The 25,367-nt window shown below is 37.1% G+C and overlaps 2 protein-coding genes across 4 annotated transcripts in view; one reads left to right on the top strand and one right to left on the bottom strand.

Annotated features, from left to right (window-relative positions):
* Window positions 1–224: 224 nt before the first annotated feature.
* Window positions 225–19,442, bottom strand: Mfap3 (microfibril associated protein 3). The gene is made up of 3 exons (XM_046446396.2): window positions 19,343–19,442; window positions 7,963–8,427; window positions 225–4,472 (listed from the first exon to the last, which is right to left on the bottom strand). The coding sequence occupies exons 2-3, from the start codon at window positions 8,255–8,257 to the stop codon at window positions 3,679–3,681; spliced, it is 1,089 nt and encodes a 362-aa protein (XP_046302352.1). The 5' UTR covers window positions 8,258–8,427; window positions 19,343–19,442; the 3' UTR covers window positions 225–3,678.
* Fam114a2 (family with sequence similarity 114 member A2) overlaps window positions 19,402–25,367 on the top strand; it is a 32,971-nt gene continuing 27,005 nt past the window's right edge. Inside the window, exons 1-4 of one of the 3 annotated variants that reach the window (XM_046446394.2) lie at window positions 19,402–19,473; window positions 23,265–23,488; window positions 23,822–23,921; window positions 24,273–24,365. In XM_046446394.2, coding sequence (XP_046302350.1) covers window positions 23,279–23,488; window positions 23,822–23,921; window positions 24,273–24,365 — 403 coding nt within the window. In that variant the 5' untranslated portion in view covers window positions 19,402–19,473; window positions 23,265–23,278. Of the gene's footprint in view, window positions 19,474–19,599; window positions 21,989–23,264; window positions 23,489–23,821; window positions 23,922–24,272; window positions 24,366–25,367 lie in introns of those variants that run through there. The other 2 variants (XM_058579910.1, XM_046446393.2) reach the window with 2 other exon arrangements.

Here is a 25,367-nt window from a genome sequence, read left to right on the forward strand (position 1 = left end):
CATCATAAACTTTACATAGTAATTAACATGCTCTCTGAAACATGTTACTGAATCTTCTTATCTCTAAGCCTTTGCCCAGGCTCTTGCCTTTGCCAGGAATGCTATATTTAAAAAATAGGACACCATAGTGTCTGGGCTCAGGAAGGACAGCCTGTTACCTGGAAGGATTGTTGTGGGCAGGATGCCCATACCAGTATGGTTAGGAGACTAAAAATACACAGATGCTTAGTAAGTATGTTTAATATTGAAATGGATAGCTGTAGTGGAATCTTAATGAATCCAAATTTACTCCTGTTTAAAATCATTAACATCAAATTCCATCACACAAAAATGAAAGATACTATATAGATTTCAGGCAAATGAAATATACTCCATTGAGCATTTAATAAATTACATTCAAGTGCGACTTTTTCTTAAAAAAAGACAAAATTATAATGCAACTATTTATTAAAATGCTGAGAATTTAAACATCATCTGAATCATATCAAACAATGGCATTTACTTTTGCAAAGTATGACAATGAGAACCTAGGAGTTTATGTACAAGGCTGAGCATTTTCAACATTCCTGGCCTATGTGAGAAAAGATTGTGTTCTCTTACTGGTGACTCCGGAAATACAATACACTTGAGTTACAACTGCTGGTGTGTGGAGACAAGGGTAGCACCCATGACTAGCTGGGCTCTAGAAAACAAGCATGCAGTACTTTCGTGCCACTCTGGGACCCAATGAAGTTTGCTCAAGGGTGAAACTACATGCAGGATGTAGAGAGGGCTGGACCAAAGAGCTCACTGTGGCTGGAAGATGGAAGGGAAAACAGCATGCAGATAGCAAAGAAGCCGCCAGGAGCCTTCTCACAACCATCCCAGATCAGCAAGTTGGAAGATATTTATATCAAGGTAGTGAGTAGGAAATATAAATGCTCATTGGGCCTGACTCAAGAATGAAATCATTATAACAGATAAAACTTTGAGGACAGGTGGTCATCACACCACCTATAAGCACAAGTCAACTCAGAGGATGCTCATCTGGTTTCAGTTGACAGGGAATTTATACAAATGTTTAAGTTTTAATTTTTGGCAAATTTATTTCACAAAGCTCTGGTTTCATCTCTTAAGAACAATAAAGTTCATTAAATGACAATTTATAAATGAGAATAGAACTATTTTAAATACATTTTGTTGGGCATAGGCATTTTTTTTTTTTTACTGACTATAAAATTAGGTGAAACAAAAAGATAATGACACCACAGCTACTGTCTAATGACTTTGAGACTGCAGTTTAAGTTCAAAAGGTTAAGGATTTTACAAAAGATCACATTGCTAATTACACACAAAGAGTACTTGATTAGATACAGAAAATATTAATAAGTGTGGTTTTCTTCCTCTTGAAATATAGCTTTACTAAGTAATACTAGCTCCTATTAAGATTTGACCTACTTTATGGTGCCCTAACCTAGAAGATTCAAAGTAAACCAGTTACTTTTGTTACCAATTAGGTCAACATTTTATTTCTAAAATAATGTATTCAGGATACACTGGAGTAGCCTGTACTTATTTATTACATAGTATTGTGCAAACTTACAGATATTTTGCAGTATTTGCTATATTTTTCCAAAGTTGTTTCCTAGGACATTGATCATTAAGAGTATTTATGTTAGGGTTCCAAACACTAATGTCCTTTCTGAGAATATCTGGGATAAAACCCCTCTCTTTAATGTAACAAGTTACATACTAAGAAAAAATCCTGAACTTGTATATTAGGGCAAGGTTGGAGGTACTATCTGAAGATCTGAGTGATATTCAGGTGATTTGACACATACAAGGGGCTTTAAAATTTTTTAAAAATTTTCAAGAGAAACATTGTGGGAAAGGAAAAAGTGTTTCATAATCTAGGGTATGTTTAAAAGCCCTTGCTGTCATAGTCAAACGTACAAAAACATATTACTTAAAGAAATACACCTCTAAGAGCCAAGGTAAGCTTTGGCTAATTGATTGATAGCTTTTGTTTGGCTCTGGAGGTTTCCATGGAAACAGCCGGAGAGACAGAAAAGGCAGCATTATCATCTTTATCCATAATGCCATCTGATAAAGCTGACATTGATTCATTTATGCCACCCAGAGCAGATATATTACTTTTGGTTAAGTTGGACAAAGGGAGACATGGGTTCTACTGGTCACACTTTGAATTTCCTGTCTTTCTGTTTGAAACCTTAAATTAAAATCATGATAAAACCCTGTCTGAACATTTCCCTCAGAAGTTTCTAGTTCAAGTAATACTTCAATAACCAGAAACCAAATGAAGAAACATGAAGCATCAAATGGAGCTCCACTGCTAAGTTCTTAAAATTATATGGCACCAAGCTTCCTGTAGCTGAAGAAATTATCCTGAAGAGTATTTACAGTTCCGTTATATCAGATCTCAGCTAGGCAAGAAATGCCATGTTAAGTGTTTATTATACACAGTTGAACCAGGTGGCATCATTCATCATTTCTCTCCTTCTATGTCTAGATTGTCTGTTTTAATATAGTTAACACAGAAGACACAATTTTCTAATCTTTTATCAGGTAAATGCTTCTTAGAAAGGCCAGAAAAACAGACTTAACTCAAAATCACACATCTGAAATACACAAAAATAAAAACATCAACAATAAAATACAAACAAAATAAGCTAAATATGGAGGCATGCAACCTTTAGCACCATGTTTAAGACCACAGAGGGCAAGAGTGTTGACAGAGGTCTAAAGAGGCATATAAGTTCTTGAATGGGATCCCAAACATAGAACCCACTTTTTGAGTCCAAAACTTTTAAAAAGGGAAAGCCTGAGAAATTCTCAACAAAATATCCATGATTTATCAGAGATAGACAATTTGATATTATTCTTATTCTAAAAGCATTGGAAACATTATTTCTAAGGAAAAGACTGCTCACTTTGGGAGACCAGTTGGGAAATCAGTGCCAGACTCCAGGAACTAAATGATGTCTCAGTACTAAATGATGTCCCAGTAAGTTAAAAAGATATGCTATGGCCACAAGAAGGATCAATTTACTCATGGAGAGTAATTTGCTAGTGAGCAGTAAGCTCCCTCATATCTGCATAACAACCATCATGCGAAACAGTAAAAAGATTCAATGTGGCACATACACTCGTATACTCCATAAGGCAGAACATTTGGAAAATGTCCACACGATGGCATCAGGTATAGAAATCCAGAGCATAAAGTCTCAGCTTGGTCCTTTCTAGGAAAAAAAAAAAAAAAGGTGGGGCACCTAAAAGTCTAGGGAAAGTTTTATCTAGTGATGTAGTGAAGATTTTTATGATTTAAAGGTACTTTTTCTACTGCAAATCCCTCATCTTACTGATGGGAAAACTGAGAACTCAAGTGTCACATCTGACAATGGAAGTGAAGCCATGGGACATTTAGTTCAGTCCTTTTCCCATTATACTTATCTCTCAGGTGCCTTTTAATCTTACATGCATCAGTTAATCAAGCTCAAGGAAAAATAACTGAGAAATATCAGATAGAAAAGTGCTGCATTTTTTGCAAAGATTTTGGCAATTCATGTTCTGATGTGCTTAATATAAAGGGAAAACCCCAGTCATCTTTTGGTAAAAATGTTATTTCCTCCAAGAAACAGCTCCTTTCCTGAGAGCTATTTTTGTAGGTACTGGGAAAGCTCACAGCTGACAGTTTTCATAGGCCCCATCTTTGTAGTTAGAGCTGGATTCTGCAGATCCTGTATCATCAGGTGGGATGAAATGATTGCTGTCTTGAGAATCTGTATCAATACTTTTGGTCTCTGACTGAAGGTGGACAGAAACCTGAACTGCTATCTCTTGACCTTGTTCATTCAGAGAGCCATCATCTGAATCTCCTCCTGGTGAATTGCTCCGCCCCATCTCTGAGTTAATGACATAGATGCCACCTTGAGCATCCAAGGCAGGTCTCTCTTTAATTCTTTCTCCCATGTCATCAGGGTCATCCACTCGTACAGCCTCAAACATCTCCTCGACAAAGGCCCGGCAGTTTAGAATAAGGGGTGGAAGAGGAACACTTCTTGCCAGTTCCTCAATGTACCGAGCAAACTCCATGGTCTTAAACTGAGTGACTTTGGCGAGTTCCAGAGTCTTGGCTGAGGTGATGATGGGGATGCGTTTTGCAATCTCAAAAGCCTTCTGAAGTTTCTCAGCCCCTTCAGTTCTGAAGAACTCATTGATGGCCTTCTCAGTCTTGCGGAGATGACTGCTCATCATGCACAGCCGTGTGACATTCAAGATGAGAGTGATTGTAAAGGCAATCAGGCACACAATCATGTAGTAGATACTCATGTCTCCCGAGGTGAAGATAACGCGGAGGGTGACAGAGTAGGAGGCACGAACTGGAGAGGAGACAAAGCATGTGTAGAGCCCACGGTCATCAAAGGCTACGTTGGTGATATTTAGGAAGTTATCAGAAACCAACCATTTTCCACCTGATAATCCAACAGAAATGAAAACAATTACAGCATAATAAACATTATTACTAAATAAGCCAACTGCCTTATCAGTGTTCTACTTCTTCATGAAAGTACTTTAACTGTTAGATTTTGCTATTTGTTTAAACCATATAAAAAGGGCAGACTGTTATATCCAGAGCTAGAATTAGTTAATCTGGAACTTCAAAAAAGAAACCAAGACACTAATAATTGCCATCATTTCCTTTTCACTGCTTGACATAAAATGTCTTTGAGGCAGACAGATGTGTCCAAATAATATTAAATGATTACTCTTTAAAAAGATGTTTATATGTAAGGTGTGTCTATACTACAATCACTATCTATATGCTTTTATAAAAATTTATTTAGTTTTTAGTTGTAGGTGGACAGAATACCTTTATTTTATTTTTATATGGTGCTGTGGATCAAATCCAGTGCCTCACGCATGCTAGGCAAGTACTCTACCTCTGAGCCACAACCCCAGCCCTCTATATGTTTTTTATGCTATCTATATTTTAGAAGGATATGCTCAGAAACATAAAACAATGGTTATTTCCAGGATAATGGGTTATAGATAATTTTTATTCTTATTCTTTTTTCCCCCAGTATTGGGGATTAATCTCAAGGCCTCACATATTCGAGGCAAGCATGCTACAAGTGAGCTATATTCTCATATTTTTTAAAAAAATTCTGAGATAGGGTCTTGCCAAGTTGCCCAGGCTGGCTTCAAACTTGTGATCCTCCTGCCTCAGTTTCCTAAGTAGCTGGGATTACAGGTGTGTACCACCATGCCCAGCTACTTCCCTCTCTTTATTTAACTATGTTTGTTCAAGATAAAAAAGTTATATTTTTAAAAAAGCTTGGAAACTTAATGCATTTATTCAATTGCTAACTGGCTAATCTGGCATGCCTTGCACATGTTAACTTGCTTTCTTAGGAATGGCTTGTCGATGATGACATCTTGATTTTCTGGCAAAAGGAACTAAAGCACAAGCCAAAAGATATATCTCACAAGTCAGGGTAAATGAGCAGCTTGGCAAAGAGAATCAAGCTGCCCTTAGAATGCCTATGCTTCTATTTTAAACCTACAATATGCTGCCTCTAGTCCGTGCGTGAAGATATATCCCTTTAGGGAACACCTATGCAAAGTACAAAAATGCACAAGAAAACAAAGCATATTGAGCATCTACACTGATTGCACATCCTTTAATAATGTGGCTTAACCAAGAAAGCCATTCAAAGATGAGACATATGGACTAACCTGGATTGTGTGAGTTCCCCAATGACTACAGGTGGTGTCTTGGGGAGAATGGGTGAGTGTGTGTTAAGTATCACCTGATTAACATTCAAAACTGCTTTCATCCCTGAGGTTATACGGTTCTTTATTAAAATAATGCACTAAAATAGTGGCAAATAAATTAGCAAGCACTCTGGATTGTGACCGTTTTTATCATCATTAAAACTAATCTAAATTCTATGGCTATATTTATTTTTAGGAGTCATCACTTCACTAATGTAGAAGAGGAAAATATATAGCTAGAAACATAGCCATTATTCCAAAGCTTCTGTTCTACGAACTTGGAGCTATGAAAAGGACACCCATTGAATCCAAGGTGTGATGAACTACACAGACTCCATTAATCAGCCAATGCACTACTACCACAAGCTAAACTCTTTAGCTCACTTGCTGATAATAGCTCAAGATTTATGAACCTTATACTAGACTGACATGCTCTTTAAACTCCTCTCACTTGAGATTCATAAAATTTAATACAATTTTCCAGAGCTGCTGCTGAAAGCATCAATGATAGATGTTAGTAGTCATCAAAGTAAAGGGAAAATAGGAAAATGAAACTGCCATTCCACTTGGCTGGTTTTGTCCTAACCTAAGGGTTTGTTTATGCAGTCAGTCTGTAACGATCACACTGAATAATTCAAATCTCAGATGTGTTTGTTCAGATAGCTTGGAGGAGAAGAGTCTAGTTCAGTGGGTACAAACAGAACCCTAAATCACATTCAAAATACACATTGATTTAATAGGTCTATATTTTTAATAAACTGATTAAAAATACTCTGTTCTTTCTAACAATTCAAACCCTTTAATTCCAGTTATTTAATCTGCAGAAGGGTTTAAAATGTTTAATATATATATATATATATATATATATATATATATATATATATATATATATATATATATACACACACTACATATACTCTTCATCTATTTTTTTTTTCTTTTTGGGCAGTGCTGGTTCACAATCAGCAAAATTAAGTAAAAACCTGTTAAAAAGTAGTAGATTTAAGATGAATTATCATATGTTTGTGTGATTTTTAAGACTGAGAAACTCCTGCTTTCAAGTAAATAAGGTATAGAATAGGTTAAAAAAAAAAATAAAGAGAGCGAGAGACAGAAAGAACTGGAAAAGCTTACAGATTTCCATAGTACCCTTCTAATTCTCAGAGGGGCTCCAAGTTTTATGCACAGATTTACATAGTAGGTCTCTAGTATCCATGAGTTCTATATTCCTGGATTCAACCAACTGCAAAGTGAAAATAATTGGGGGAAAATTATATCTGTACTGAACATGTACAGATTTTTCTTGTCATTTAATAAATAACTACTTTATATAGCAATTGTATTAGTTATTACAAGTAATCTAGAAATGATTAAAGTATATGTGCAGGTTATATGCAAATACTAGGCCATTTTAGTTAAGGAATTTGACTTAGTTTAGGAATTAACATTCAGATTTTGGTACTTGAGGGGGTTCCTGGATACAATCTCCTGGGATACAAAGGGATGACTTAACTCATTAAAAAAAAATCCTGGATTTCCTCTAATACTTACAGTAACTCATTCTGCAACAAGAAATTTTTGTTTTTGTAGGTCTAGCCAAAATCCTTCCTGATATATTCACATGGGGCTACTACAGTGGTTTATTCACAATGCAGTGTAGGCAACTGTACCCCTGTATACTTTCTATACAGCTGTAAGAGCAATACTCATGTAGTCTATTGTTAGTGAAGAAGAAAACCAGCTCACCAAGAGGAAGGAAAATAGCTCACTACAATCATGTGAATACCTTTTAAATTTAACACTATGATTCATGGTTTTCTTCTTTTGGTTTAATAATTATAATTACTTTTTTTTTTATACTGGGAATTGAACCCAGGGGTGCTTTACCACTGAGCAACATTGTCAGTCTTTTTCATTTTTTGAGACAGGGTCTTGTTATGGTGCTGAGCCTGGCTTCAAACTTGAGATCCTCTTACCTCAGCTTCCCAAATTGCTGGTATTACAGATATGCACCACTGTCTCTGGCACTTTGCTCCTTCTGATATATTTAACACTTTAGGCTTTTCAAAAGTTGTAAGTTATTCACCCTTTCTCATCTTTTATATTTCTTGCTAAATATGTCATGAAACCAGGAAGAATGGATAGGAAATAAGTAATCTTGATTAAATTACAGCTTGGTACAATTACCTCTGCCTCTGTCATCCAGTTGTTGTCCTTTTGAGTTGTACCAACGGACATCTTCATAGTGATCAACTGTGAGAAGACATTCAATTGAAATGCTAGTTCCCTCTTTGGCTATGATGACATTATCACCTGAGTGGGAACCTGCTGCAAGTTCAAAACTTGGAAGAAATGATGCATTGTAAGAACTCTGATTTGCTCCCAGTGGGGCCATTTGGTTGAAGTCCACATCTTCCACAACAAGAGCAGCTGGCACAATAATAATCACCACTAAAGTGAATAAGCAACTATGTGGCTTCATGGGAAAATGAAAGAAAATCTTGTTTAGACTCGGAAAACTCAAAAGCTGCTATGCTATAATAAGAGCACAGTGGGTGATTTACTGCTTGGTAGAAAAGTTTTCCAAAAAAGTGGTAGATCCCAGTATAATTTGAAATCTTCAAGATTAAAGAGAGGTGAGTGGAGACCAACCTAAAAGAAAGACAAATATAAAGTTTAACCAACTGAGACTCATAATGGGGTGAAGCTCAGTATGTTCCAGAAATGAACAGACATGAAATTGATTAAAATAATTGGTGCTGACATCAGGGAGTGATTAGAGAGAAAATCGTCTAAAAATCTCACTGGTAAAAAATGCACTGAATTGGGAAAGAGCAGACCTAGATTCCGGTCCTAGCTTTGCTTATTAACAAGCTGTACGACCTTGGCAAGTAGCATTCTCTCTGGGATTCTGTTTTCTCATCTGTCAAATGAGGGAGTAGATGAGATAATCTCTAAGGACTCTTCCAGTTCTGAAATGCCATGATTCTATTTTACTCTGACAAATTCTGTGCAACAGGGAGCCAATGAAAGCTAAAATATTTAGCTTAACGATCTTTTATTTCAACCTGCACCATTACCATCTGTTGTTATATAAATAATGTAAATCAAATGGTACATCATAATCATAACCACGGAGCTCCAAATTTGTGTAATTCAAGTACATACATATATTACATATAAATAATGCAGGAATATGTGTGGTAGTTTTTTGGTCTTCCTATTAGAAAGAAACTATTAACTGCATTATACATAAATAGAGATACTGATTTCTGAGGCTATAGAACCTCCCTCTTGGGCAAAGATGCTAGACAAAAGAATTTTCCTTTAATAGTTTCTTCAGTATTAAGAGACAAAATACAGTATATTAAGTAGTTTGTAAGAATATCAAATTTCTAGCTCTAACTCTAGTAAAATTAGATAAGGGGAGAACTGACATTTTAAATGTGTGGTTGGTGGAAATGCAAATAAAAAACTCCATAGGAAAAATATTAGACAGATTTAAAAGAAGAACAAAATATCATGAATAAAAAGCAAAACAAAAACCTAGCTTAAGAGTTTAGTGTTTATGATTATCTTCCTAATTTGATTTCCCTTTTAAATCACAGACTCTCAAAGAAAAATTTCAATTTATACTTCTATAAAATACAGATGAAATGCCTAGCTTTATTTCTCATAAAGGCCCAAGATAATTAGTTTTAGAAATGACATTTACTCTCCATTATACTCACATGAAGGCTGCTTGATCACAGAACATAAAAAGCAATGGATCATTGTGCCATTAAGCTCCTCAAAGTCTAAATTACAGGAAGTTGTAAATGACATTTAATTTTTTATAAGCCCTTGAAAAATTGATTGAATAATAATTATAAATAATATTCTAAATCTTTAAAATTTAAGGATAGACTATTTAGAATAAAACAAAAAAACTTCAGACTTTGGCTCTACATGATAGATGAAACACATGTGTTGATTTCCACTTCATTTTAAAAACCCCACTAAAATGACAATGAAGGAAACAAAAGACCTGGGCATTGGATGGAACCTAGTAAATGATTTTATCTAATCTATAAACTTTATAGTGACTTGCTCCATAAGATTATGCTGGAAGTTAGGAGGAGAATCCGGGTGAGAACCTGGTCTTTTCTTTTTAGGAAGGGGAGATAGGCAGAAACAATAGAAATAACATTTTTTGACTGATGGCCGTGAGTCAGGCACTGTGCTAGGGACATGACAAGTAAGCTCCAAGTTCTTTCTCATCACAAAATATACAACTACTGATGGGCATGATTTTGCCCTTTATTCTAGAGTAGTGATTCTCAATAGCACTAGGCTATGTGAATATGCTGAAATGTGCTACAGGCTTTCCCAAGACTTTGGTAAGAAGTTCCTGTGGCTTCATTTAAGACAGGATTTTAAAAAATTCATTTGTTCCTTCTACTGCCATGATTTTTTAAAATCTTGATTTTGCTACATTTGGGTGGGCACCAAGTTATTACTAATTATGCCTTTTCTTTAAAGCAACTCATTATTTTATTATCATATGTTTATTTTTAAAAGGAAATTCTCTATCACTTTTGTGGATAACTCTACAAATAAGCACAAGGAAAGCAAAGCAGTGTTATCAGCCTCCAAAGATACTTTCTGAGTTGGAGGCCTGCCCTCTTTGTTGGGAATCCTAAACCCAAACCAAACAGAACAAAAATTCTCAAACCACCTCATTCCTTATCCTGCCGTCTTCTCCCTCCCTACTTTTCCCTATCTCTGAGTTTTAGATTAGAGGAATATTAGTAACATCTGGTGAGCACTCTCTTATCCTACAGACATCATCTCTGCCTTCACAAAGCTCAGTCTGGAAGTAGCTATATACACTAACTAAATATATACAAAGTATGCTTAAGGCTACCCAAGGGATAAAATAGGCGCTACAAGAGGACCTAACATGAAGGGAAACCTCATTACAGGAGGCCTCCTTGGGAAAGTGAATTGTACAACATGACCTGAGGAATAAAGAGAAATCAAGATTGGAAGTGCTCCAGATTAAGGGCCAGGGCACTGGGGAAAAAGCAGAGGGGTCACTACAAGTTGTAGTGGTGATAGGCAAATCTTATCACCCACCTTTCAGGTGGCCAGAGAATGCTGCATTTGGTGTCTGATTCTGGAAGGGAACATACTGGGCTAATGGTGAAGGAAGAGATGGATTTTGGGAACTATAGTGACTAACACGAGTAAAGGAGCTACTTGTTTGCGATGAAGAGGTCAAAGAACTGAGTGTTCAGGAGTGGGGTAGCTCATTGTAGTTATGGTAATACACCCCTACAATCAAGGCAGCTAGTGTGGAAGAAACTGGAAGTAAAGGAAATAGACTCATTCTCCTTGCTGTGAGATTCAGGAGCACTGGGAGGATGAACAGCTTCCTTCTGGGCAAGCAGTGTCCTCACAAACAGAATGCTTGCCACAGAATTTCTGCTGCACAGAACCTCTTCAAGTAGGTTTCCTGAGCCTCCTTTCAAGGCTGGCTGTTCTTTCCACATGGAGCCATAGCACCCCCTGACCCCTGGAACATGCCACATCCACAGTACTTATCCGGAGCTAGTAATGCTGCTCTGTACTGCTAGATGGTTTACCCATCTCACCCACAAGCCCCTTAAACACAGGGACTATGTATTTTTTTACTACTACATGTCATAATGAACACATGTCAATAGACATTTATTGATGAAGATTAGTTTAAATTTGATGAAGTGTGTGATAGATCTTCATAAATTGAGTAACGTTGTGTAACAGGGATCATAACTATTCAAACTGACATGTTTTACTAGCCCCTATTATATTCCCTAAGACAAAAACAGCCAATGTCAACAACTTCAAAGGACCTTAAAGGTGCCTACCTGAAGGTATTCTTCAAACTGACTCCCAACCCCTAAAGCCTTCATTTATTATCTCATCCTAGAAGATAAGATTATGCTGGGAATAAAAGATCACCAAGTTCAGAGTTTCCAAACCAAGATGAATATCATAGTTACCTAGAGAGCTTGTTAAAAACAGAGAATCCTGGATCTCACTCCAGACCTAGTGGGTAACAACCTTTGGGTTTGGGCCTTAAAATTTATGGTTTTCAATTAGCTCCCTGGGTAATTCTGAAGCAGTGGGTCCATAGACTGGCATGGCATCGAGGCTACTAATAATATTTCCTCATTTCCTGCACAACAACCCTGACAAATGGTGCTCCAGATGGTTTGAACATGCCTAGTAAGAGAGAGCTAATCAGTCACACTTTATTCTGAATTTAGATTACCCTGGAACAGTGCAAAACTCAAAGTCTCTGATAAAGGCAGGGTAGCACAGAGGTTCAGACTAGATTTGAATCCTGGCTCTCACTCTAACTGGCTTTGTAACTTTAATAAATGTTTAATCCCTGTGCCTCAGTGCCCCCATCTTCTAGGAAAAATGATAGTAGTTTTCATAGGATTTTCACAAGACATTATGAAATCTAAATGAAAGAGTTTATATGTAAGTCTAGCAGTAGTAATCCCTGAATACACGCTAGTTATTATTATTGATGTTCTTTTTCAGATATTGTGCTAAAATATATGCCTGATTTTTTACTTAGCACACCACGCAACCACTGAAATATCTTGTGTGTGTGTGTGTGTGTGTGTGTGTGTGTGTGTGTAGGTGCGGGGGGTGGGGGGGTACCATCATGCAATTTCAATTTTTAACTTAAAACTTCACATTTTTCCTTTTCTCATTGCAAATAAATATTCTGCAATAACATGGCTCAAACAAGCATTGCAAACTGAGCTTGAGTCTCAACCATAATGTTAGATTAAGTTTTATGTGTTCTGAATTTGAGGTGGAGAACTTTCCTTGTGATCTACCCAGCCTATGGTTTCCTTTTGTGAGCCCTGCTTCTCTCTTCGTGGGCCCAGGAGGAAGTCCATCCAAGCTCATCAGAATCTTTGTTCTTGAAATTTAGAACTGAGACACTTGTGGGTTAGGGTCATTTGAGAAGGGAAGGCATACAAGGGGCTAAAGCAGGTACATCGGGACCACATACAAGGAGAAGCCTAGGGATAGGACACTAGGGATAGTGCTACTAGAAGGGAGAGAGTACTAACAGGGAGGAGAGACAGGGGCTGAGGGAGAGAGAGGGGGAAGGGTTTTAGGGAAGAGTGATTCACACATGCTGTGCTGGCTCCGGACAGAATTCAACTTCCTGGCTCCAGTGACTTTCTTTCCTTTTTTTTTTTTTTTTTTTTAAAGAAATAAACATCTTTATTTAATTTTCTTAAAAAAATATACCCTGCAAAAATGAAGACTGAGTATACAAACAAGGAAGCAAATGGGGACATGCATTAATTCAGCAAAATTAACTGAAAAGTAACTGTGTATGTGGCTACCAGGCAGTCCTTATCATGATCTCTAACTTCTCTTCACACACCAGGGTTGGGCAGGCGAATGGCCTATGTGATGAACATTGGCTGTTCTTGTTTAATACAGACCCAGCCATTTGTCTCTACCAGAAGTGCCAAGAAACCTATAAGACTGGGTCTAGAAAAATCTTATAAAACACCCTGAAAGTGTTCTTAGGCTAAAGGTGGTAGAAGCAGCCTGGTATGCTGATTTCATGCCAAGAGAAGAAAGGTCTGATGATAGCCTTATATGTCCAGTCAATACTGGGCACCTCAGATGGACACCATGGACACGAACAAACAGAACTTCTGCTGTTAACTTCACCCATAGGCAGTTTAGAGGCCAATGAGCAGTTGGGAGAGAAAACACTGGTAAAGGTGTGTGACCAAGGTGACAGAAGCAAAAAGGAAGCAGAAACAAACCATCCTTGGGATCTGGATACCTTTGGCTTATTTTCTCACACTAAATTTCTTTTTTACTTAAGCCAGCTTAAATAGGTTTCTATTATTTGCAACAAAAACTCCATCAATCATATTTTTCCCCCTCCCCACAGCAGTGCTGAGAAAGCTGAAACAGCTATGACCATTCTGCTAATTCTAGCTTGACTTTAAAAATCAGTTAAATCAGGGACCCATAATGTGCATGATTAAGTATTAGGTGCCACAAGGATGCTCAGGAATTTACAAACTAGCTTGGGAGATAAGGGCAGAAATAACTAACTAGATACAAGATAGTGTGAGAAGTCCTGAAGAGAAGCGTAATTGTGCTGCAACTATAAAAGAGAAAGGAGGAATTTATGAATTTTAGGAATGCAATCCACTGTTAAGTTTGGAACTTCCATATAATATATATTTATATATTTCCATATACATACATATACATATGTATGTATAAAATATATATCATGCCTTCTATCCTTAATGCAGGAACTGACATTTGAAGCTGAAGAATAAAGAGTTCAAAAAAGAAAATTAAGGGTCATCTTCCTGTGAATAATAAAAAAGGGTTATATTGTGCTCCTGGATGAAGTTACTAGGTAGAATTCTATATTACCTTTCCTCAGCATTAATAAGAATGTAACAGATAAGCATGACACTCAAGCTAAATACAACTTCTTTTTCATCTTTTGGTATGTAAAATGTTAAGCTTTGCCAGGATCATGAATAATCACAAATGTAGATGAGTTTACCCTAGAAAACCATTCTGAAAACGGACTATATTATTTTAAAAAAGAGCGAAAGAAAAGAGCCTGTAGCTGTCATCCCTAACAGATTGCCTTGTTGCTGTTCCTGCCAACTTCTGAGAGAAGAAATATTTCCATTCAGTTCCAATTTTCAACATAAGTAAATAAGGAAGTAATGTGGCTGATTTCCGTTCTAGTGGCTCAATACTAAGTTGGCTGAAGAAACTGTTGTTTGCAGAAATAGTTCTAGGATAACGCAAAAGGGGAAAAATACCAGCACCCAGATGGTATTGTTTTTTGCTCCAATTATACTGGGATATTAATGCTTCATTCCCCATAGTTAAATGTGTTCCAGGCTGTATTTACAGCGTATCCACTATTCTCTGCCAGCACTGTTACACTTGGAGAATGAAGAAGTTCCTACAAACTAGTACACAAACTGACAAAGTGGCATTTTGAATTGGCAAGGAAGAAAAAGAACAAATGATGAGCAGATTGTTAGCACTACTCTATCCTTTGCAAAAAACAAACACAAAGTTGTTTTGCTTATACTTAAGCATTGTTATAGAGATCCGTAACATTTAAAGGTAGTAGTATTAAAACAGAAATGGGCCATTTTGAGGTCCATTTACTTACACATTTCTAATTAAAACAGCCCTTACACTTCTAGTAGTTTCTTTGAGCCATAGCACACCTCATAACTGGCCACTTGGGCAGTTTCAGCTCAAACCTCCACATATTTTCTGGCACACTAAGAAACATCTTCTGTATTGACTGTATTCTGTATTGATTACATTACTTAGAGTTTTGCTTTAAATCCAGGATTATGTCAGTAATATCTAACATAATTTGTATCCTGACAAAAACATTTGTTGAATATGCTCCTACAGGCAAATGACAAAAATATGGAGAGGCAGGCTGAGGATCTCTCTGCTCCAACTTTTTTTCTCTATAGTCTGAAACATCCTTCAGTATCTTAAGTTCAGTGTATCTTAGCCTCAGATCCATTTTTCCAATATATACATAGCTTCAACGATAGCACATAATTCTTTCAATTTTTTTAATACCAAAATTATAGGAATAAGGCTCAGTGGTTATGAGAACAGGTCTCAAGAGTACCTGATTCTACCTCTGGGTGAAGCTGTGGGTTTGAAAGGCCTTAATTTTCACAGCTGCTGACTAAGGTTATTATAGGGTAGCTATACAGACTAGATGAATGGATGTGAGTAAATTATAAATATGTGTCATAATTATTCCGCTTCCTAGATGTTTTTCAATTAAGTCTTTTTGTCCTTGCCCTAGGTCACTGTCCTTTCATCTCATCTGGGTACCACACTATCCTTTTAATTTCTAAATGGATCTCCATAAGTCCAATCTTATCCATCTGATATAGTAAAATACTGCCTTTCTCAGAATTGGTTCTAAAGACAAATCCAAGAAGTCCAGACAATTTCAAAATCTATTAGTGATTTTTCCTTGGTACATGAGATAAACTAAAAATTCCAGACTGGCATCCATAATTCTCAGAAACAGATTCAGGTGGCACATCAGAAGTGATGGGAAGGAGCCCAACAATATGAGCAAAAATGTTCACTGAATTAATAAAGTGATTTAGAAATTAAGTAGGGACTTTAGTTATACCTCCATCACTAATCAGCTCTGATGTTCTCTTGTGACCTAAATTTCCACATATGGAGGCTGATTATTATTCTTTCTTTGCTCATGTCCTATAATTTTTCCAGCTTTCTTGTCTGGGCACAAAGTCACAACTATGTTTGGTCTAGTCTCTAAATAATTTTTCATATTAAGTTCTGCTTCTAGTTATTCCTATTGCTTAAAAACTTTCCGTCCTTCCCCACTGATATCTTCATGTGAAAATTCTACTCTCCCTACCATATCTAATTTCATCTTACTCAGGAAGCCTCTCACCTAAACTCTTACCTCACCCTCTTTATTTTGGATAAATTTCTTTTGCTGTCAATTTCCTAGAACATTGAGAGTACTCTATTGCACGACTTACTGCAGTTTCCTTCCTTTAAGAGTTATTTTTTTTCTGTTCAAAAGACTATAAGTCTGAAACTTTCTCAGTTTTTAGCAGAGGACCATTGCCTGTGTCGAGTGCTCAATATTTTGAGTTCAGATACTCAGCAACTCTACAGTCAGAAATGTGTCTGCTGCAAATTTCTTACTAACATCCCAGAGTTTCAGGCTCTGGAATGTTAATAAAGAGATTTGAAGGCAAGGAAACACAGCTTTTTTAAAAAAAAAATTCAGTAGGCAGAACACTCTAGATAGAGTTTGACTTATAATTGGTTTCTCAAACTGCAACTTTTAGATCTATTACATCAAATTAATTTGTGATGCTTGCTACAGATGTGAATTCTTGGCTCTACTCAGACTTACTACCTTGACTTCTTTAGCGGAAAGGATCTGGACATCCCTATGTATGTATGTATCTATCTATATTTATATTTTCATACTGGGGATTGAACCCAGGGCTGCTTAACCACTGAGCAATACTGCCAGCCCTTTTATTTTGGGACAGGATCTCGCTAAGTTGCTTAGGGCCTTGCTGCATTGCTGAGGCTGGTCTCAAACTTGAAAACTCCTGCCTCAGCCTCCTGAGAAGCTGTGTTTACTGGCAACATCCAGATTGGACATCTGCATTTTTAATGTGTATATAGTTTTAGTGATTTAAGTCGATCTTATATTTGACTATGTTTCCTATGTTTCTTATGACATCCTATATTTTTTATGACAATATCATAATTTAACAATTCTCGAAGTGTTGTGTAGGGACTCTTGGGTGTCCTTGGGGCTTTTTTTTTTCTTTTTGATGGGGGGCATTGAACTCATGGGTGCTTAACTACTGAGCCACATCCTAAACCACTTTTTAAAATTTTTTTAAATTCTGAGACAAGGTCTTACTAAGTTGCGTAGGGCCTTGCTAAATTTGAGGCTGGCCTCAAACTTATGATCCTCCTGTGTGTGCCACCATGCCTGGCTGGCTGTTCCTGGATCTTTGTCAAAACTGTATTTGTAGTAGTATTAGATCATTTGTCTTTTTCACTTTCATTCTCACTACATGATATGATTTTCCAGAGGCTTTGTGATGAGTGATACTCTGAGAGAATGCAGAAGAAATGAGAATCTAGCTATCTTCTACTAAGACAGGCATTAAAGAAATTTGTAAAAATGTAAAACATAGCCATTCTCAATATTTTTATTTTTTTTTGGAAAATATTCTTTATAAAAATGCTAATTATATTATTATGTAATTAATTCATTATTTTAAAAGGAAACAGATTCTTTAAAAGTTGTTTTGATTTCTAAAATGGTAAATATTGATAGCTGTAATTCACACACACACAAAAACAACTCTTTGAAGTTCTCCGTATGTTTTAAAAGAGTAAAAGGATTCTAATACTAAAACGTTTGATAACTGCAGTTATAAATAACAGGAACACTTAAAAAAGTTTTTTTTTTTTTTTTTTTTTTAGTTGTAGTTGGACACAACTACAACTTTATTTTATGTATTTTCATGTGGTCCTGAGGATTGAACCCAGTGCCTCACACATGCTAGGTGAGCCCTCTACTGATGAGCCACAACCCACCCCGACATTTTTTTCTAACTAATAATTCTCAATTTATTAAAAAGGGTTCTACATCTTTGCAACCAGTGCCAGATTAATACTCATATTTTAAAGATAAGATTAGTATACTTAAGCCATTTATCAAGGTAAGGTAATCCCAATTTTATTCACTTTCCATTGCGACAGAAAAAAATCAGAGGAAACGTTCCAGTTTATATGTATATGATTTTTGTTTGTTTTCCAATTTGGAGTAGGAATTTTTAACAAGTTCCAGATGATACTGATGCACCTAAATTTAAAGAACCATCATCCAGAAGCAAAGGAAAATATCTGAAGGACTTTAAAGGATTAATTATTATATCTGGACATTAAGATAATCCTGAAGGCACTAAGTGTAGGTGGAAGACTTGGATTCTTTTTTTTTTTTTTAATTTTTTTCTTATTGTTGTAGATGGACAGCATGCCTTTATTTTATTTATTTACTTTTTTATGTGGTGCTGAGGATTGAACCCACTGCCTCACACATGCTAGGCAAGTGTTCTGCCACTGAACTCCAGCTCCAGCCCAAGACCTGGATTCTTAAAAGCCGAGTCCCTGCCTGGTGCCCAATTTTCCACATCTTTACAATAAAATGTTTTTAATGCATTTCTGGTTCTGCCAATCAATCAGGGTTTCATGTATTCCCACTGCTCAAGGGCAAATGAAGAGCTGCATCTTTCTGATGAGGGCGAGAACAATCTTAAAGACATAAATCCGAGCATGTCACTCTTCTGCTTAGAAACCTTCAATCATTTTTCCATTGAATTCCACATAGAAGTGAAACTCCTTACCCTGGCTCATAGGCCTCACAAGAATTGGTTCCTAAATCCTTGACCTCATCTCCCTCCCTCCTCATCTTGCCCGTTTTGCTCCAGGTTGTGGCCTTTTTTCTCTTCCTTGACTTGGCTAGGTTTGTTCCAACTATATGGCCCCTACCCTCTGCTTGGAATGCTCTACCCTAGACCTTCATTTGGCTTATTGCTCCCTTCGTTCCATTCCATCGCCCTGTCTAAATTTCTTTAAAGCACTTACTACCATCTTAGATGCCCCTGTTTGTTGACTTGCGTGTGCTGTTTCTCCCACCAAAATGTCAGCGATTTGACAGCGGGGATTTTGCTATTTACTAGTGTGTCCCGGGCGCCAGGACACTGCAGGCAGGTATTTGGCGCTCAGTAAATATTTTCGGTGGCCGAACTCATGCACCCAGGCCAGGCCTTCAAAAGAAGGGCGGGCGTCCCAGATTCCTTCACATCTGACCCCAAAGCACCTGCAACCACTCACTCCTCGGCGACCCCAGCACCTCCCTCGAAGCCACCCGGTCGGACCCCTCACTCACCGAACCCGAACGAAGCGCCTTCCGCCTGAGCGGATGCTTGATCCGGAAGTGTTCTTAAGCAGGCAGCCCGCCTCCGAGCTGAGGGAGTACTTCCGGGCAGTAGGAGCGGCGAGTCAGCGACGGTGGCTCCGGTGAGGGTGGCGGCGGGCTGGGCGTGGGGCTTTCCGGGTTGAGGCAGGCAGCGTCGGGTCCCGGGCTTGGTCTCCCCTGGAGGTCGCTGGGGCTGGTGAGGAGGCGGCCCGAGGGCGGGCGGCGGACGCCTCTCGGCGGGGTGCGGGGGCCGCGGAATGGCTTTGGTTAGCGAAGCGCAGCGTTAGTGCGAGCGACTCTCGTCAGCGTCGGAGAACTTGGGAGCGTGTGTTTACAGCACGTCTCGGGTTTGGGACGTGCAGTTGGATGTGGGAAGAAGGGAGAAAGCTTGTCTGCCCATCCAGAGCAGAAACATTAATAACCATAGTAAGGTTGCAAACTACCGCCTCCGCCGCCAATAGTGACCGCAGCTGTTAACCTGGGAGCTCTTCGGTGACATCGCTGTTCCAGGCCCCTCCCCTGCGTGGTGGAGACTTTAGAGGAGCCGCAGCCGCGTTTGACCGGCGAGGAAACGGAGATGCAGAGAAGCCAAGTTACTTCTGGGCAGGGTTAGAAGAAAGTTGAACTCCGGAGCCAGGCTCTTAGCTGTTAGCTTTGACGCTCTCCATGTGGGTAGTGGAGGCGGGGGCAGCGTATACATGCGTGTGTGCAGTTCTTAAACATGTGGATCAACTCTCTAGTTGGGAATCATTCTCTTACAATTTTGAAAATAACACTCTTGTCATAGAATACCTGGAAAAACTAGAAAAACATTAAATAGTGTAATTCCATGACCTACTATTTATTCTTGTGTGTGTGTGTGTGTGTGTGTGTGTGTGTGCGCGCGCGCGCATGAATCCATTGAGAACCAGGATGGCACAGCCATGTAATAATGACAGTAATAATATAAACAAACATCACAAAACCATTCTTTTTTGGCCTCGCCTAAATGTCTGGCATAGTCTACATGTTCATTAAAGCTTTGTTGCACAAATGAAAAAATAGGAATAACCAGTGTATAATATTTTGCCTTAGTGTTTTATTACATGAATCATGTTTATGCAATATGTATATTACATACTACATATAGCATATAATAGTTGGGTTGTAATCTGGAGACAGTATAAGGAAAAGATACTAAAAATACATATTTATTCAACTACAAAAACATCGAAGTTTGTACAAGAGCTGTGTTGTCTTTCTTATTAGGCCCTTGAAACAAGTGAGGCAGAAATTGCCTTACATTACTTCTTTATCTTCAGAGCTTGTTAAATAGTGGAAATGCAAAAGGTATTGCAGGTGACTGAGTGAATGAGTACTTCTAAATTGTATTTAAATTGGTAGTTGTATCTGAGTTGTTTTTCTCTATTTGGGGAATATAGGTATGTATATCATACCTGCAGACCCTAGGCTCCATGACATTAATCTACCTTTCTAGACTTGTGCCTCCCTATTGTTCTTAATATATTAATTACTCCTGGTAACTGACTGGATCCCCTGTGCATTTGAGCTTTCTCATATATTGTTTCTATAGCCTTGAATTAAATCTCTTTGGTGTATTCATATGTCAAAATCCTAAGTTCCTTTTATGTCAGGTATTGCAAACTTGAATGTCTGCAGGGGCTCACCATGTTAACATAAATGAATGAAGTGGATTTAAGGGGAGATCGTGGAGCATAGGAAGGCACTGCACTGTTTCAGAGGGCCTAACAGCTCTTTGGCATGAGGCAGTTATTATGCTGTCAAATGTGGGCCTACTGTTGCCAGAACTTTGAATTTTACAGGAGAAATTGGAAACTTGTTAACAATTCATTTTTTTTTTTTTTTAAGTTTAAACACTCTACAGACTAAGTTAAAACATCTGTAGTCTTGATTTGGCACTCAGTTTCCCAGTTTGTAACCATTGCTCTAGGCTTATCTCAGATCATTTGTTTATGGATCATACTCCCTGATTCATACAGACAACTTTCTGTTCTTTTAGAACTTTTTTATGCACTTCAGTTATAGTGCTGTTTTCCATCTGTATATATACCTAAAGTGTGTGTGTGTGTGTGAGAGAGAGAGAGAGACAGAGACAGAGCGCGCGCGTGTGTGCGCTTGATTTATTCCCTGGTGATTTTTGGTTAACCTGGGAAATTAATATCTGCTCTTTGTAGAAGGAGCAATATTATCTTGGCTTTAATTGCCAAAGAGCTCTACTTCTGGAAGGAATTGAATTGGGTAACATTGCTATTCAAAAACTGATCTGACAAAAATGTTATCTGATGGCTTAAATAATCTCTGGAAAAAAATTGAATTGGGAATGATTAATAGGAGTTTTGAAGGACATTCAGTAAATGGAAAAATTGACAACTGGGACCTCATCAAAACGAAAAATTGCTCTGTGAAAAATTCTATAAAGAATGAAAAGAAAATCTACAGACTGGGATAAATATATCCACAAACCACATATTAGACAGAGGACTTGAATCTGGAATACATAAAGAACTTTCAACTGTAAATCTAATTAGAAAACCAAATCTAATTAGAAAATGAGCAAAAGATAGAAATAGATATTTTACTGAAGAAGCTATTCAGGTAAGCACATGGAAAGATATTTAATATCCTTAACTGTTGGATAAATGCACTTTAAAAGCCACAGAGGAATGCCACCACATACCTGTTAGAATGGCTCAGATGAAAAATAGTGACACAACTGGTGAGCATATAGAGAACTTGATTACTTGTACATTGCTGGTGGGAAAGTAAAAAGCTATACTACTATGGAAAAGAGTATGACTTTCACATAAAACTAAAGATGAGCTTATTATATAACTAGTAATTATGCTCTTGGTCATTTATCAGAGACAAAAGAAAGCTTATGTTCCTTTATAAACCTGTATGTGAACTTCCATAGTCATTTTGTTTATATAATAGCCCCAAAATGGAAATGGCGTATATAACAGTTGGTAAATAGTTCAATTGTGATACTTTCATACCATGGAATACTACTCAGAAATAAAAAGGAACTATTGGTACAACCTAAGTGGATCTGGAGGGCCTCGTTGTAGAGTCAAAAAATTCTCAAAAGAATATGTTATGATTCCATTTATATAACATCTTGAAATGACAAAATTTCAGATAACAAATCAGTGATTGGTTACTATGGGTTGGGCAAAATATGGGAAGTTGCCATGGCTAAAATATAGCAGAAGGGATTCTTATGATTGAACTTTTTTTAAAAAAATCTTGACTGTGGGTAGTAGTCACAAGCATCTATGCAGGTGGCTCTTTATATCCATGGGTTCCACATCCATAGACTGAAAATATTTGGAAAAACGATTATATCTCTGTTGAACCTGTACAGACTTTTTTCTTGTCAGTATTCCCTAAACAATATAGTGTAACAACTACTAACAGCATTTACAGTGTGTTAGCTATTATAAGTAATCTATAGATGATTCTATGAAAGGATGTGTGTAGATATATGCTAATATTATACAATTTTATGTAAGGAACTTGACCATTATTTTGCTATCATCTGGGAGTCCTAGAACCAATTCTCCAAGGATACTAAGGGATGACTGTATACGTGATAACATTTTATAGAACTATATACGGACATATTAGGGCCTGTAACACTGGTGAAATCTGAACATGATGGGTGGATTGTGTCAGTGTCAGTTTCATGGTTGTGATATTATTCTGTACTTACACAAGTTGTTACCAGGGAAAGTAAATGAATGTATATGGAAAATCTATTATTTCTTATACTGCATGTGAATTTATGAAAATCTCAAAAGATCTAAATAAGTAATTTATATTAAAAAAATCCTGTGTAAGTAATTTTGTTCTTGGGCTTATGTTTTACTAGGTGATGTTCTAATCATGTCGGATAAAGATGATATTGAGAGTCAAGTGATAACTGAAGCAACCCTGGTTCTTGAAGAAGGAAACTATGAGCCAGCCAAGAATACTGAGTCTGTTGACCAAAGTGCTAAGCCAGATAGTAAATCTGAACCTGTAGTGTCCACTCGGAAAAGGCCAGAGGTCAAATCTTCTAGTGATCTTGAAACTTCAGAAGTTCTCCCTGTTCAGGTATTACAGGCTGCAGCCAAAATAGAATATCTGTTAAAATATTGGTATTTAAAAATGTTTGAGTTAAAAGTGACTTGGATTCAATGCTAATGTAAGGTTGCACTTAGCTTTGTTTTGTAGAACCATAAGATACATTTTCTCAGTTGTATAAATGCCTTTAGAAGAACTTGTCTTTGCTACTTGGTGCTTACATGGTGATAATATACATCTGTTAGTCAAGCAAGTGTATCTCTTATACTTTTGCTAAATTATTAGATATCTTGTCTAACTTTCTGATTCTAATTTTTCTATTTTATTTTTTCTTTTGTTTTTCTTCTTAACTGGGAAAAATAGGAGCCTGTTTCCAAAGATGTACCCCAGACTGGATGGGGTTATTGGGGAAGTTGGGGAAAGTCCTTACTTTCTTCAGCCTCAGCTACAGTAGCCACAGTAGGTAAGTCATCAGTAGTTTCATTATTTTTTATATTCATTTTGCTACAGACTTATGTTATACATGATTTTGATAATAATCCTTCCTTTTGTGATTACTCAGAGGCTTTATAGTTGTGGGTGGTTAAATAATGGGCTGATACATATTGCCACTAGAATTTGAAGCATTTTTTCATTAGAAAGTTCAAATCTGGGAATTGTTATAAAATATGAGTTAAATTTTTTATATTAGCTATGTATTGTTAAAATAATATATTCTATGGCCATAATAATTTTAAAAACATGCAGATATTATTTTTGCTTTGTTTCTTTAGTTTTGGTAGCAAATAGCAAAAAATGTTATTTGTCTTAATAGGACAAGGTATTTCAAATGTCATCGAGAAGGCAGAGACTTCTCTCGGGATCCCTAGTCCCAGTGAAATTTCAGCTGAAGTCAAGTTTGCAGCAGGTTAGTATAAAGAAACATTAAGGCCCAGGGTTTTGGATTAAAATGGAACAGTTAAGCTCATTTTTCAGTAGGTATATATTAAACATCTAATGCAGGGTATCATGGGACTGTGACAAGAAAGAGGATTAGGAATCTTTAGCTGTCAGAGGTCTGTGTCCTCTGACCAATCATGTGTCTTTTCACTTTCCACATCTACAAAATAATCTTGGAACTGTTATAAACATTAATAAAGCTATGAATATAGAATATGAGAATGTTTAACATTTTTCTTGGTATATTTAAGTGACCCACATGTTAGCTGAATTTAAATCTATTATGGCAAGAGAAAAATATTTTAATGAATAGTTTGTGGGTTGTATTTTTTTTTTCCCCTTTGGATTTTAATGAGGGTGAAGTTTTATTCTGAACACTTGCCTTGATCAAAGGGAAACATACTCTCACTGAAACCAGGAATCAGGAGAGCCTGGGACCAAATAATAGAAAGTTTTTCAATACCTGGTTTGCTTTCTGTGTCAGGGACTTTATTTTCTCTCATTATTCTCTTTGCTCATCTATGCCATTTTTTTTTTTTTTTAAGCAAACTGATTCTCTGTGCTTGTCTTCTAGTTCCAACTTTATATTGAATCCTAGTATTTATCCCCATCTGAGACCAACTGGCATCAGTTATTTCTGAGTTCCTAGGAGAGACAATTAGATTGGCCTAGACTTGAGTCACTTGTCCATGGGCGGGAGATGAGATCACATTATACAAACATGTCTGCAAAGGACTTTGTCTGTGAGTTTGAGGCATTGTTCTTAGTGATGTTCTTAGATTACTCTGCTGAAAATAACAGAATAAGTGACTAAGAATGAGTTTATTTTTCTCACTGAAGAACTTCAGAAATAGTCTGTTGCAGAGATAGTTCATTGATGTTGGGGTTCTGGGTTGGCTTCTCTCCTGTTTTCTTTTGTTGGTTTCTTAATGGCTGCCAGATAATACTGCAACTCCAAGTATGATTTTCT

The sequence above is a fragment of the Marmota monax genome, unplaced genomic scaffold (genome assembly GCF_021218885.2).
Source record: "Marmota monax isolate L192 unplaced genomic scaffold, Marmota_monax_Labrador192_F-V1.1 WCK01_AAM20220418_F8-fsc00188, whole genome shotgun sequence".
Taxonomy (NCBI): Eukaryota; Metazoa; Chordata; class Mammalia; order Rodentia; family Sciuridae; genus Marmota; species Marmota monax.